This window comes from Ammospiza nelsoni, chromosome Z, assembly GCF_027579445.1.
Source record: "Ammospiza nelsoni isolate bAmmNel1 chromosome Z, bAmmNel1.pri, whole genome shotgun sequence".
Classification (NCBI taxonomy): domain Eukaryota; kingdom Metazoa; phylum Chordata; class Aves; order Passeriformes; family Passerellidae; genus Ammospiza; species Ammospiza nelsoni.
Genome location: NC_080669.1, coordinates 40,796,683 through 40,811,738, shown reverse-complemented (window position 1 = coordinate 40,811,738; position 15,056 = coordinate 40,796,683). Strand labels below are relative to the sequence as shown.

Genomic DNA, 15,056 nt, shown 5'->3' with positions numbered 1-15,056 from the left:
TAAAAAAGCAGGACAGACTTCAAGAAATCTTCTGCTGAAGAAAGCCAAAAATGCGCAGCAAGAACAAAAAGGCTGCTTGAAGTGAAAAAAAAGAAATTGTATTAGTCATTTACAATTATCAAAATATTATTTTAAAGAAATAAAACTCCTTTAAGACATGCAGATTGATAAGAAAAGAAAGACCGTTTTCCGCAACTTACAATCTTAAAGTACGTTTGCTGAAAAACAAAGAGCAGTTGAATTAGAAGACAAAAAAGTTTCAAAAGCATGGTCTACGCCAACAAGGAAGAACCAACCAACCACTGCTGAGGACCATAGGAGGGCCCCTCCTGAGACACCCATCAAAATCCACAAGTGGGATTAGCAGTGTGGTGTCACAAAACCCAAGAAAAATATAAAACAAGAATTACAAAAGAAGTAAACAGTTTTGCTAGAGAATCAAAAACCAACAATACCACATACCACCAAGAATAATGAGTCAGTAACCTTTCATTTCCAAAGCCTGTAGATTAGAAGATCCAAAAATCCAGAGGTGAGAGAATTCCAAAAAAAAGAAAACTACAACAACCAAAAAAAAAAAAAAAAAAAAAAAAAAAAGGCAAAACCACAATAAAAGGAAAAAAAACCACTTCTGTAATTCTTTAGGGAGGGGATACATAATTTTCAATTTTATGAAGTTAAAGAAAAAAAAAGGATTGAAGAAGAACAAAACCAAAAACCTTTTATGAAAGATAAGACAAAAAGAAGATAGTCCATGTTGTCTTCTGCATGTCTGCTACTGTTCTCCAGACCATCTTGGCTTTGGTCCAGGAAAAGAACAGCTAAGGAAGAAAAAAAAATGATCTTTTTTTGCTCCAGTTGGACAAAAAAAAAAAAGAGGAAGGAAAAAAAGAAGAAAAAAAAAGAAGAAAAAGAAAAAAGAAGAAAAAGAAGAAGTAGAAAAAAGAGAAGAAGAAGAAGAAAAAGAAAAAGAAAAAAGAGGGACAAATGGTACGCTGTGACTGGGCTATGGCCAGGAGACCTGGATATGCTTTCTTTGAAGCATATCACTTTTTTTTTTTTTTTTTTTTTTTTTTTTTTTTTAAATGAACAAATGAAAAGGGGAAAGGAAAAGGCAACGTGAAGAAAGAAAGGTCACAATATGAGAGTCACTGATCATAACCAAACAGGAGGACAAAGGAAAAAGAAAATCAGATGATGGACATTTCCATGGTTTTTATTTTATTTTGTTTTTTCCTTATGGAAAACAAAACAAAACAAAACCAAAAACAGGACAAAGATGAGAGTGATGAAAGGACAGAAAGAATGAGTAAGATCATTCTGTGAACGTTAGTTCAGCACTCTTACCTCTTATTGGTGTACCACCTGGGTGGATAATATGAATGCAAATAAGATTAGAAAGAAGAAGCATTAGTACGAGAAGAAGGAGGCTAGGGCTTTGGAAGAAGAATCAAATTAGATTTACAGAATTAAATAAGGTCTTAAGAGAAACTTGAATTACTATACTGTTAAAACAGGAATATATTAGATAGTATTATCAGGTTATAAAAGCAAATTGCATTGTACCACAAAGGGCAAAAAGGCTATAATTGGCTGCACTGCCATTCTCAGAGTAGCATCTGAGTTCTTAGACGTTCGGTTATATAGGGTTAGAAATGTATCAAATATGCCTCAAATACTTAAAGGAAACTTTACAAAACTGTACTTATGACATATTTTAGGAAAATATTGGAAATTCTATTTAAATATATATATATATAGATCTATATATATATAAAAAGAGGATATACTGAAGTCTATCTCAAAACAAACACTGCAGTTTAGGCTGGATTACGGCATTTACTGTTCTAGATCTTTGTGATACATGTGTACTGTTTCTTTTAGGTGTTGCTATGACTGATAAGACAACATTTCTGTGGAGGTGTGCGTGTGCGCCACTATAGGGGTCTGGTGACTACACTGACTGTTAGTAAAATGCATGCCATGCATTTTAAGAATAATAATACTAATCATATAATAATTATCATAATCATAATCATAATATTCTGAATATGGAAATTAGTGGGGGTGAAGTGCGCTTCAGAACTAAGCACTTACCAATAGATTCTGGAGATTTAAATACGGAGAGAAGAAAGACAGCATAAAAATATTATTATATTCCTTATAATTTGGTACAAAGTTTTCAGTTAAAGCTTTATATACTAAATCATCTATGTCACATGTGAAAAAAAATCTTAATTTACATTAACAGAAGGTTAATTTACACAGTTCTGCTGACAACAAGCAAAAAGTAGGTTAACAAGACGATTTAACATCACAGGACAGGTCAAAAGCTGAGAATTCTGGGAAGACACGTGATTAAACAACTTAGATTCTACAACGATAACTACTACAATTGTTGAAGAAAAAAGCTCATTATATCCCAGTGATCAATGATCTGATCTTATTTTGGGATAAGCATTAAACTCGATAAATTTAGAGATTTGTTTGTCTGTTTCTGGTTTTGTTTTGTTTTGTTTTTAATCTAAAGAGAGCAAAAGAATAAACTAAGGCAGGAGGAGAGTAAAGAGAACTGCTAGGAAGGTGCAAGGGGCAAAGAGAGAGAAAGAGCAGCAAAAGCTGGAATCTACACCAAAAGCAGACTTCTGTAGATCCAGAAAATATAGGATTCATAAAGCTTTAGCGTGGACGCACACTACTGTGGCTAAATGTGTTGGAAAAATGCTCAGCCAGCAAAAAACCCCCAAGTTTGTTCCATAGATTTCCCAAAGATTTCATTTCCCTTTTTTTTTTTTTTTCAGGTATAAATCTGCATGGGAAGAAGTACTGTGTTTTATGTATTTGTGAGAGGAAAGAAGATGTGTCCAAACTGGCTAATCTTTGGTGAAGTCAAATGTGGAAAAGACAGCAATAAACACATTTTAGATTTTAATTGAAGTGTCTAATGCAGGTTTTGGTTTTGATGAATATAACCATTGGTACTCCTTGCAATTTCTGAATGAAGTCCAATGTTGAAATAAATTTGTTAAAAAAAATTAAAAGGAAAGAAGAAAGAAAGAGGAGAAAATGGATCCATCAAGTACTGCAGAAAGCAGTAAAGAAAAAAATTATCAAAAAATACAGTCACAGCAGTGAGCAATGTGGAGTAAACAGAAGCTGCAAAACACATAGAGACAGACTCTATAGAAAGCTATGACAACATCACAGACATGGACAACACACTCAGTAACACAGAAAAGGAGAGGGGAAAGAGAAATTATTACCTATAAATAAAATATTTTTAAAAAAGGAAGAGAAAGAAAAGAAAGAAAAAGTGAGAGAGAACAACTCTGGGCGTTGGTGGAAACAAGACCTTACCTGAGCGTAGCTGCTTGATGCGGCCATTGTTGTTGCTTGTGTCAACAGGTAAGAAATCTTTGAACCAAGTTATTTCAGGATCAGGATTGCCACTGGCTGCACACAACATGGTAGCTGTACGAGTTCGTTCAACCACCTTCAGCTGTGGGCCCATATCAATGGTTGGAAAACCTCGAGGAATTTGATCCTCTGAAAAAGAAATTTATAAATTGAGGGATTTAATTTCAGATGTACAGTGCTGCATGAAAGCCCGAATCATCCTGCTTAACATTTAGTGATCACCTAATTATTTATAAACAACAAACAATTGATCAAAATGCTGATTCAAAAGAAAAAGTTAATTAAAAATGTCTATAATCTTTATAATTATAAAATCATACGAAATACACTAGTTAGCAGGCAATCACTGGACCCATAATGAGGTACCACACAACACTGATGTTGCCCTTCTTGCAAGAGGCCCTACTATTTTACATGAAATATCAAGTTACCATTATCAAATCTACCAACCTTAAGGAAAACTCCTCTTTATACCAGAGAAGTATACAAGGAAGGATCACTGTGCAGTGTAAGATCTGGCCGCTAACTCAGAAGACATAGGTTATGTTTCTTGCTTCTATCATTATTACTTATCTGCTGTTGTTTAACATCTATTGCCCCTGTGCTTTGATTGTCCATCCTACAGATGGACTTGATAGTGCTTTACTGCTACAGGGGAGTGCTGCAAAGATGAATGCCTTATAGGACTGCAAAACACCGAGAAATTCTAAACATTGCAGCTGTGCGGACAGCAAAGTTAAAGTGGCACGAAACTCGCAATGATATTGAATAGATACAACAGGGTCTATTAAAATACTCAGATACAGCCCCAAATCCTCATGCTAGTGTGGTTAATACTGAAATATTAAAAAATATTGCACAAGAGTAATTGGCCTTCATAATGTGACACCTGCTAGCAAGTAACACTGAAAGCCCGGTAGGATCAGGAAAATTCTCAGAAATCAAGTTTGCATAGCTAAAATAACCTGTTTGAAATAAAAAATCATGCTACTCATTTCCACTGCAATGGCAAAAATATTTTTACTGAAAAATTATAATTCCATTCAAAAACTAAAATCAAAAATAACCAAAGAGGATAAACACTCACTATAAGCCACATTTTATTTAACGTCTTAACTAATCATTACTGACATGCAATTGATTAGGGGATAAAACTAACAGGAGAAATTGTTCAACATTAACTCTCTTTAGTTAAGAAGTGCCACATTTTCAAAGATATCAGGTAAGTCTTCTGACTTTTCTGAAAATATGTACAGCAAACACAGCCTACAGATCTTTGTAGTTCCTGGGGTATGATGTTGCTCATGAGCTACTTAACTGCTTGCAATACAAGTGCACATAGATAACCACAGAATAACAGAATGATTTAGGACCTTAAACAAAATCTACATTCAACTCCTCTGCGATGGACAGAAATCTCTTCCACTAGACCAAATTACTCAGAGATACATCCAACCTGGTCTTGTACACCTTCAGAGATGGGGGATCCACAACCTGTCTGAGCAACCTATTTCAGTGCCTCACCATCCTCAGAGTAAAGCTTTTCTTCTTAAGATCTAATCAAAACCTACTCTCCTTCAGCTTAGGAAAAATTTCCTATCCCTTTTGAAAAGCTCCTCTCCAGCCTTCTTGTACTGCCCCTTTAGGTACTGGAAAGCACAATGAGGCCACCAGAGCTTTATCCTTTCTCGGCTGAACAGCCCCAACTCTCTCAGCTCTTCTTTGTAGAAGAGGTATTTCAGACCTCTCATCAACTTGTGGCTATCTAATGGACTCATTCTAACTAATCAAAGTCTTTCTTCTGTTGGAGGCTCCAGACCTGGACACAGTACTCCAGGTGGGAGTCTCACAACAAAAGAATAGAAAGGTATAAGTATATCCCCTCACCTCCTAGACATGCCTCTGATGCAGTCCAGGATAAGATTGGCTTTCTGAGCAACGAGTATACATTGCAGGGTCATATCAAACTTTTCATCCACAAATATCCTGTCTTTCTTCCCAGGATAAGCCTCAATTTGTTTTCCACTAAGTCTCTATTATTATTTGGAATGACCCCAACACAGGTACAGAACCTTTCACTCAGCCTTGCTGCACTTCCTCAGGTTCCACGTCTCAAGCCTGTTAAGGTCAATCCATGTCCTTCACTGGGGTGACCCCATCACACAGCGTGGTGTCACTGGCATATTTGCTAAGGGAGCACTCAATCCCACTGCCCATGTTGCTGACAAAGGTGCAAGTAGCACTGGGCCCAATATGAATCCCTGAGGATTTTCAGCTGACACTAGTGTCTAACTAGACATTGAGCTGCTGACTGCAATTCTAGGAGCCACCATCCAGCCAATTTTTTATCCACCAAGAGTTCCACCTGTCAAAATTCCTGCTTCTCCAGTTTAGAGACAAGGATGGTATTTGGAAGAGTGTCACATGCTCCACACAAATCCATGCACATGATTTCTGCTGCCCTTCCTTGTTCAACACTGCTGTAACGCAATCCTAGAAGGCCACCAAATTTGTCAGGCATGATTTGACTTTAGTGAAGCCATGTTGGCTGTCAACAATCACCTAATTATTTTCAGTGTCTCTTAGCATATTTTCCAGGAGGATCTGTTCCATGACCTCTACAAGCACTGATGTGAGACTGCCTGGCCTGTAATTCTCTGGTCTTCCTTATCTCCCTTTTAAAAAGTGGGGTCATGTTTTCCCCTTTCCTGTTGGTGGGAACATCACCGGACTGCCACGAGTTTTCAAATATGATGTGTAGTGGCTGCATTCTTTCATCCCAACACTCTAGTCATAAGAGAGGTCCCTGTGTTTCCATGATGCCAATTAAAGTCATAGACCTGCAGGCATCCACACATCTCTAGTACCACCCATGCTGCGTGTGTTAGCACAAAGGGGTTTTAAGTTGCTCCCCAATGACGCTGACTTTCTGTCTGGTGTGGCTGGACTGTCTTGGTGCTCTGCTGCTGACCTGCATACCCTCTCCAGACTCTTTCTGGCTCAGCAATCTAGCTAGTATGTGTGGGATGGCAAGTCCCACACTTTATCACTATTAAACCTGATGATATCTCCCTCCCCTCATATCTAATTTAAACGCCTATCAATAAGCCTGCTAGCCCTTCACCAAAGAATCCCTTCCCCCTTGGAGAGAGCTGAATCCTGCCTTCAGTCAGCAAGCTGGTGCCACATATATAGGCCATCCCATTATCAAAGAAATCAACATTTTGGTGATGACACTCGTCATGGAATCATGTGGGTCCATCTGTTTCTTTCAATGCTAACACCTGCAACTGGAAGAACAGAGGAGAAATAATCTTGACCCAATTCACCAACAATTCCAGGGCCTTGGTACTGTGAACAAAACTCTCCAGAAAGCTTTCATGACTCTTCAGAACAAGGATTTCTACCAATCAGTTGATAAATGCCAAATCATTCACCAGCCATAGGCTCTTCCCAAAGAAAGGTATGTTTCATATCTGCTTATAAAAGTCCTTGCTTTGGTATTAGCTGACAAGATTTGACTTGGGACACAGAACAGGATTTTTATGACCTTACCTTTCCTACTTGGCTTATACAAAAAACCCTAGAGTCCCTTTTGCAAATACCTAAGTGTACAACAAAGATAATCTATCTTGAATGTTAATAGGATGAAGTAGTAAAGAGCCTCCCTTTCTTATTTTTAATAAGGGCAATTAAATTCCATCCATCTGCCTTATGCATACAATCTCTTTGAATGAATGCTCTTCATGAAATTTTCATGAGAAACATCAAAATCGAACATTCAAATACCCAGAACTGTTATATTTTTGACAGTTGTGGCTGGTATCCAACCTGGCTTTCAGGTATCTGGCAATAAACCCAGATATACAACATCAAATGGACAAGGGAAATAATGAAATTTCTAATTGGAAGGCTTATCACAGTGGATTTCATTTTTAGGATGTTATTTACTTTTTGTCCTATAAGTTTATTCATAATTTGTACAACTGTCTTTACACATTAGTGATACCAAGTATGACAGATCACCAAACACTCTAGGAAACAAAGCTGAGCATCAAATCATTGTACAACTGCATCTCAGCCACAGTAAGAGGAAAGTAACTATTACAAATTTTTATATATTGGTATCGCTATAATTTTACGTGAGGTGGCCAGGAAAAATATTTTTTACTGATCATTAATATACTCACTAGGTTCTAAACTACAGTATATTCTGCTCTTCCCATGTAAAATTCAGTTCCAGACAATTAGTTTCCAATTCATCAACAATTTAAATCAGACTTGACCTTCTCAAAGCCATTTGGTACTGTCATTTTTAGAGGCCATTAAAGGTCAGATTTTTCTATCCTTGGGGTTTAGTGACTTACACATGTAATACGTATTTTGTTTAGGATGACAGATACAAGTGATTTAGAAATAGGCCACATACTTTGAATCTGTTATTTGTCTTAAAGGTGCTGAATTTCATTATTGGCATTAAAAGAATGCATTTAGTATAGCACTAGTATAATTTCCAATTGCTGCATGACTTCACAGAAGTTATTTGTCAGCGTATGATCTGAACAATGTAGAAAACAATTACAGAGAGAGATTACCAGATAAGCCCATAAGAGAGAATGCAACAAAATGACCTTGCCTTGCTTTGGATCATGGCTCTTCGTATTTCTCAAATCTCTGTACATTCAATCAGTTTGACATTGCTCACCCAAGGCACACAAAATGGACAACAAACAGAAGCTGGAAACCACTGAGCTGCCAGAAAGTTGTCACCTTCTTGCCATTACTGAAACCTGGTGGGATGTGACTGGAGTGTGACTACTGATGGCTACAGGCTCTCCAGAAGAGAGAGGTGAGGGAAGAGAGAGGCAGAGGGGTGGCCCTCTACATCAGGAGGCAGACTGAGTGTGAAGAGCTGTCTCTGAAGAGCAGCCACGAGCAGGGCAAATGCCTGTGGCTAAGGATCAGGGACCAAAGCAACAAAGGGAACCTTGTGGATGGTTTTAAGTGCAGACCCCTGATCAAAGGGACCCTACTGATGAAGCCTTCTTGCTCCAGCTACAGGAGGCATCATCCTCACAGGCTCTTGTCCTGCTGGGGCATTTCAACCATCCCAAAATCTGCTGGGAAAGCAGCGCAGCAAGCTGCAGGCAAGCCAGGAGACTCTTGGAAAGCATGAGGGATACTTTCTGGAGCAGCGGAATAGACAGCAGCCCTTCCAGAGGGGATACAATCCTGGATCTGAAGGGCACCAATGGAAGTGAGCTGATGTGAACATCAGCGTTGGAAGGAGTCTGGGCTGCAGTGACCACACATTGCTGGAGTTTGCAGTCCTGAGGGCTATGGGCCAGGTGAGGAACAAAGTTAGGCCCCTGAACTTTAGGAAAGCAGACTTCCAGCTCTTCAAGGAGATAGCCAGTGAGATCCACTGGGAGACTTCCCTCAGGGACAAGGGAGTGGAACTGAGCTGGCAGATCTTTAAGGAAGTCTTCCACCACGTGCAAGAGCTGGCAAACCCCAGCAGCAAGAAACTGGGCAAGGAAGGCAAGGGAACAGCAGGGCTGAGTAGGGAACTGCTGGTCAGAGTGAAAGGAAAGAAGCAAATGGACAAGCAGTTAGAGCTAGGATGGGTGGTGACCTAAGAAGAGTAGAGATATGAAGTATGGTTGTGAAGGGATGAGGTCAGGAATGCCTAGGTGAAGCTGGAATTGAACAAGGCAAGGAATTGTTCAAGGTCAGGTTGGATAGGGCTCTGAGCAATCTGATCTAGTGGAAGGTGTCCCTGTGCATTCTAGAGGGTTTGGAAATAGATGACCTTTAAAATACCTTCCAACACAGCCCATTTTATGATTCTATGTTCTGTTAACAATGTCCCTGCTGCCAGTTTAGTAATTGCTTCCCTTACAAGAAGCTTGATTGGAAAAAGCACATTACCCTTTACATTCAGATTTCAATATAAGTATACCTTAAACAAATATAAAATACATTATTTTACTTGTTGCTTCATTTGTCCTAGAGATGAGCTTGCCCTCATAAATGCAACAGCATTTAGAGGCTCAAATTCAGTGTTTTTGTGTGAACAGTAACTTTGATGAAGTGGTATCTTGAAAATAGCCACAATTTAAAATTATGTTCTATCAAAAAAAGAAAGCATACTTATCTTTAAGTGGTAATGATAGAAAAAATCATAGCTGCGCCACAACTATATATTATAAACTCTGTTCTGCTCATTGCTTAACTCTGTTTCCTCTAATCTTAACAAAAAAAAGGTACAATCTCTTTTTTAGGTTTTTTTTTTTAGTGACGTAATTAAATTTCTAAAATAAATAAATTAAAATAAATTTCTAAAATTTCCTAAAATAAAATTTCAGGAATGGAACTTCCCAAGCTATGCAGATGTACTGTAAGACTGTATGCAGAAGCTGGACTCAAAGAAAGAAAAGGATTTCATTACAATGGCTTTGACGCTTTGTGGTAAAACCTGCATGTCTAATATACAACACAGCTAAAGAAAAAGGAAGACAGCCATATTTAGCTAGGATTTGTGCCTCAGCTTCTTAACATTTTTACTATGTTTTCTGTAAAAGGTAACTTTCAGACCATGGCCCTGCTACCAGCAAGAAGAGTGTTACCTTTTAGAAACAGATTGAGTCTTGAAGTCTTAAATTTTGCACAGCTACCTTACTGAATCACTCTGGCAATCACAATCATGATTTAAAAAGAAGGACTGAATAGTGTGAATAGTCTTCTGAGTTACAGTACAATATGATGATATTACTACGATATGGATATCCAAAGCAAATTGCTATGACTTTGGTTTTGGATTATGAACTATAAAGGCACAGTAATAGCATCAGAACTTAAGACCAGACATTGTCAAGAAAACTGGCTAGTATGTTTGTTAAGTATTTAATTTCACCTTAACTATTTTCACCACCGAAACATCCATGTTTCAGAATATGAAACTGGAACTCATATTCATATGTAGAACAGAATATTAACCTGTAGTTAAATCTGTGTATCTGCCTAGCTAAAATACATACTCACAGTACTTGACTGTGCCTCTTAAAAATTTTGGTTATGTAAACCAGTTATTCTTATTGTGCAAATGGAAGGTGGTTCTCTACTCTATTCAGAAAGAAAAGGAAGTGAATCTATTTCAGGATTCCCTGATAGGTTTGCCACAGGCAAATTTTAGTCATTCTGCAGTTCACAGAATAAAAAGGCACACATGGAGCATTCCCAGAATACATTATAGATACTGAAGATAAACTGCCACAATAAAGTTTATTATTTCAAAGAACAGTGTAAATAAAGCTTTTATTTTCACTATTCCAGATGGCAGCAGCATATAATTTGAACTGTTTTGACATCATGACCATATTATTCAAAATCATTCTTCTTCCTTCTGAACTGAATGCAGGATTGAGAACAGTAAAATCAAAGAGACTAGGGGAGGAACTAAAATCACCATTTTGCAGTGAAGTTGGTATTCTGTACTATTATTGAAGAACCATGGATATAAAGGAATTAAAAAATAAAACCAGAGCCAATTCTAATTATACATAAAAATTAAATTGGATTTAAAATACATAAAGCATCAGAGAAGTGTCAGTTAATAAACATTATTTGTACTGAAACACTATACAAGGCAAATTTTGGAAAATAGAAGCAATTATGAACACACAATAAATTATTTTGTGGGATCCTTTGTTCAAATTTGCTATATACAGATGGATACTTACTGGTGTTGTACATCAGTAAAGCAGGGTAATGTCTACACTAGAATAATAGATCTTGGTATTGGTTGGGAGTTCTTTTTAATTTCACACTATTTTAGCACATGAGGAAAGTGAATTAGACATTGATAAGATGATCAGTAAAAATTCAGCATAAGAACAGCTGTCCATACCATCCCATCAAACCCCATGCATTTCAAAGTATCTTCATATACTGAAGAGATGTGCAAAGCACATTTTGATACAAAAGAAAACAAATTTGTTTAGTAGCTCTGTATGCAATTACCCTGCAAATTGCAAAGTAATGTCTATATAACAGAACACAGAGCCACTTAGACTGAATTATCATTTGTATGAATGTTGAACCAGCAATTTCACATTGCATTAAGTCAGTTAACATTCATTGTTATTAGCATTTAGCTTTAAATAAGTTCTCTGTTTTAACAAATGAGTGCACTGAGCCTTTGAAATTAGATATCTTCTAATAAAGAAAAAGGAATTTGCACCTTTCACCAGTTCTCAAAATCTGCAAAATTAGACTGCACAATGCAAGCTTTCCCCAAAATGACCTGTCTCAAATGAACAATGAAATACCTCCCAATCTGCTTTAACAATGACATGATATCTGAACAACAAGAATTAACATTTGTGGATTCATCATTCATATGAAAACACAAGCCTCAAAGTAAGGCTTTATTTTCAGATCTCTACATGGGCGTGTCATAGCTTACAGCAGAGCATATCATCTGAACATCAATATGCCCAAATTTGGATGTCTGTTCTGTTCATTTGGAATGTAATAAGAAATACAAAAAGCGGTGTCTCAAAAAAAAAAAAGGGAATCCAAGCATCACTACCAGATGTATCTAACACAAGGAGAGGACTCAGAGTCTGAGGTAATGAAACAAAGGCAGAGAATGTGGTCGTTTAAGAGCAGGCTATCATATATTTAGGAAAGTCTATTTTGCACTGGTGAATAAAAGACAAGAGGACTGCTAAGGGCGGCAACATGAATTTCCATGATTACTGTTTCTAATTTAAGGCTTAGTTTCCAGACAGGGTTAGGATTTAGATTACACTAAATCGGGGTTAAATCGGGGTTAAACTGGGGCTTGCCAAGAATCAAGATCAGAAAAACAAAAAAGCATGCTTTCTCTATCCAGTCAATAATTTTAAGACACTAATACTTGTGCTTTTACATTCTCTTTACTTTTATTTGAAAAATAAAGCTGAAAACAGTGCAATGTAGGCAGTTCTTGTTTTACACTTTACGTTCTCACTGACACACAGCTTTATGGTGAGGTAAATAATAAGATGAGCAGTAGGTTCATATGTACACCATAGCACACTTTTCATGTTAGTAGCTTGAATATACTGACTGGTTCAGAACACACAAAAACATTCTTTTCCTTTTCTTCCACTCCCTTCTACTCATTAGTGCTCAATGTTAAAATATTTAAACTAGCAAATACATGACAGTTTCTATAAGTAGTTAACTTGTACTCATTCAGTATAAAGCAATAAAAACGAATAAGTGCAAAGCAGTAAATCATCACAATCAAGTTCTAACATCTCAGTTTGAGAATGGAGTAGGAGCATCTTGTTTTCTTGTGATCAAAAGAGCAAGAGAGAAAGAAGTAAGAAAGAAAGAAGAGCAGTCTGTCAAAGGAGTTCTCAGACCATACAGTCTGCCTCTCCTTCCTTCCTTGTCGTGGCCATTTCTGTTACTGATGTTACACTGCTTTCAAGGAATTGTTTCCTCAATGCCATAATCTTCCTGAATGCTTTTTAATGCAGTCTATGTACTCTGTAACCCAAACTGTCAACAATAAACTGTACTAACTGCATTAATGCCACAGCTGCAGAACCTGACAAAGCAACTTGTCAAAACCATTAACTTTGTTGAAATATTGTTTCTAAAGGAGAACAACATTATTTTCTGCATTTCTACTTCAGCATTAAACTTGTACATTTTAGAAAGAGAAAGGCGATATTTTCAATTTGATAAGTGGTTAGATAGATGCTCCAAAAGAGGAGATAGATGGTGGTTAGATAGATTCTCCTACTGTTTAGCTCCCTAAAAGAAAGAAATGAGGAATAAGGGTTATGAAACTGTATTCCTTAAGTTTTAACAAAGGATATTTCATTCAGGATGCTAAAAGCCATTTTGGTTCAGAATTAAACAGTAAGGTAGTGTCTATGCATTTCAACTGATTTTCTGGTGCCCAGCACAACAATGCACCTGTACAGACGTAGCAATTTGAATGTTACTGCATCATTTCAATAACCAGCAAATGTAAGTATTAAAAAACCCCCATCAAACAACAGAAGTCCTATTACTGCTGAAGTGACAGGGAAAGAAGAGATATGTTATCAGAACAGAAACTGAACTTTGGAAAAATGCAGCCAAAGAAGATATCCCTTGAAATTCAGTACTATTCAGTGTTGTACTAATGCTACTTATACAAAACATGAACCATTTTTCTATATCCAATGCTGCATTCATCTTCAGTGGTCTGAAGATCATGCTTACAACATTCATAATGCTTGCATGATTACAGATAGGTGACTGTAAAAAAGCAATAGACACAGTCGCCTCCCATTTTTATCCTTTCTTTGCTTGCCTTAAGTCTTTCTACCACTATCAACATGTATTTATCAATTAAGAAATCACTGGAATATGTAAGACACAAAACAATGCCTTTTATCATGTACTCCCAATATATATAAGCAAAAGACAGAATACAAAGTTCTGGTATAAGTTAAAACACATGGCATCTTTGAAACTGTATGAACCTTTAACAGAAGGAAGGAAGTAGTTCCTTTATAACTAGATGGTGAAGTTATTCTCTGATTGCTTGGTAGTGGGTGTGCTCTAGACTTCACTCTTCATATGCCTGAATATGAGGGAGGAATCCCTCTCACTATTTGTGTGTGTCATCACTTATGGCAACATTCCTTTTTGCAGATACCGAGAAGATGCCTATCTCCTTACAGGGATCTGACAGCAGAGAAGAAAAAGTGTAGGAAAAAGCAGAGAAGGGAGTAGATATGAATTGCTTTTTTGTTTGGGGTGAGTTTCACCACTTAAAGTAAGTTCTTTGTCTAAAGAATAACACTCCAAAGACGGGGAAAACACCATTGGTTTCTGGTTAGAAGGATACTGAAGGGCTTTCTCTCTAGCAGAGGACATACACTGCTTAAAATTCAGCTTTTCACAGTCCTGTGACAAACTGAATAACCACTGATCACAAAAAACCTCTAATGAGCATGGAGTCACACAGAACTTGACATTAACACTTCATAATACACCTACGGCTAAGGCAGTCAACATTTCAAGGTTTTCATCCCATAAAGACTCAAGATTCATAACATCAAAGGTTCATTTTGTCACCCAAACCCAATGTTTAGAACTGTGGCCTGCGACTTTGAGTCCTACCTGAAATTTTGCTGCTGCCCTAAGATGAAGTAAGTGGGAACAGTCTGTGATTGAACATGTTTCACGGTATAACAGTGAGTGCTGCTATTAGAAATGATAGATAATGTCTGTACTATGAATTATTGTGTGAAAGAAAATGCTCAACACCCCAGCATGCTCTGAAGCACGGCAGAGGCCCTGCCTTCAGCTTGCAGAGGTGATGCAAGGCAGCACTCACTCTCATCTGCTGGGAGCTTGCTCCTGTCCTATGCTCCTCCAACACATTTTTCACAATAATATTCACATGGCCTTGAAAGAGGTATTGTGAAATACTGTGAGCTGAATGGAGCATACTCAAGCAGGCTCTCTGGAATGCTGAGGGAGAAAGATTACTTTAAACATGGCACTTTAACATTTGTCTAGAAACAACAGCTAATATTTCTCATGGAACTGTAAATGAAGAGTGATGTGGGAATTCATTCATA

At 37.3% G+C, this 15,056-nt stretch overlaps 1 protein-coding gene across 1 annotated transcript in view; it reads right to left on the bottom strand.

Annotated features, from left to right (window-relative positions):
- The window catches only part of PTPRD (protein tyrosine phosphatase receptor type D), a 358,636-nt gene that overhangs the window by 137,429 nt on the left and 206,151 nt on the right, over nucleotides 1–15,056 (bottom strand). Inside the window, exon 5 of the mRNA XM_059491826.1 lies at nucleotides 3,358–3,546. Coding sequence (XP_059347809.1) covers nucleotides 3,358–3,546 — 189 coding nt within the window. The remainder of the gene's footprint in view (nucleotides 1–3,357; nucleotides 3,547–15,056) is intronic.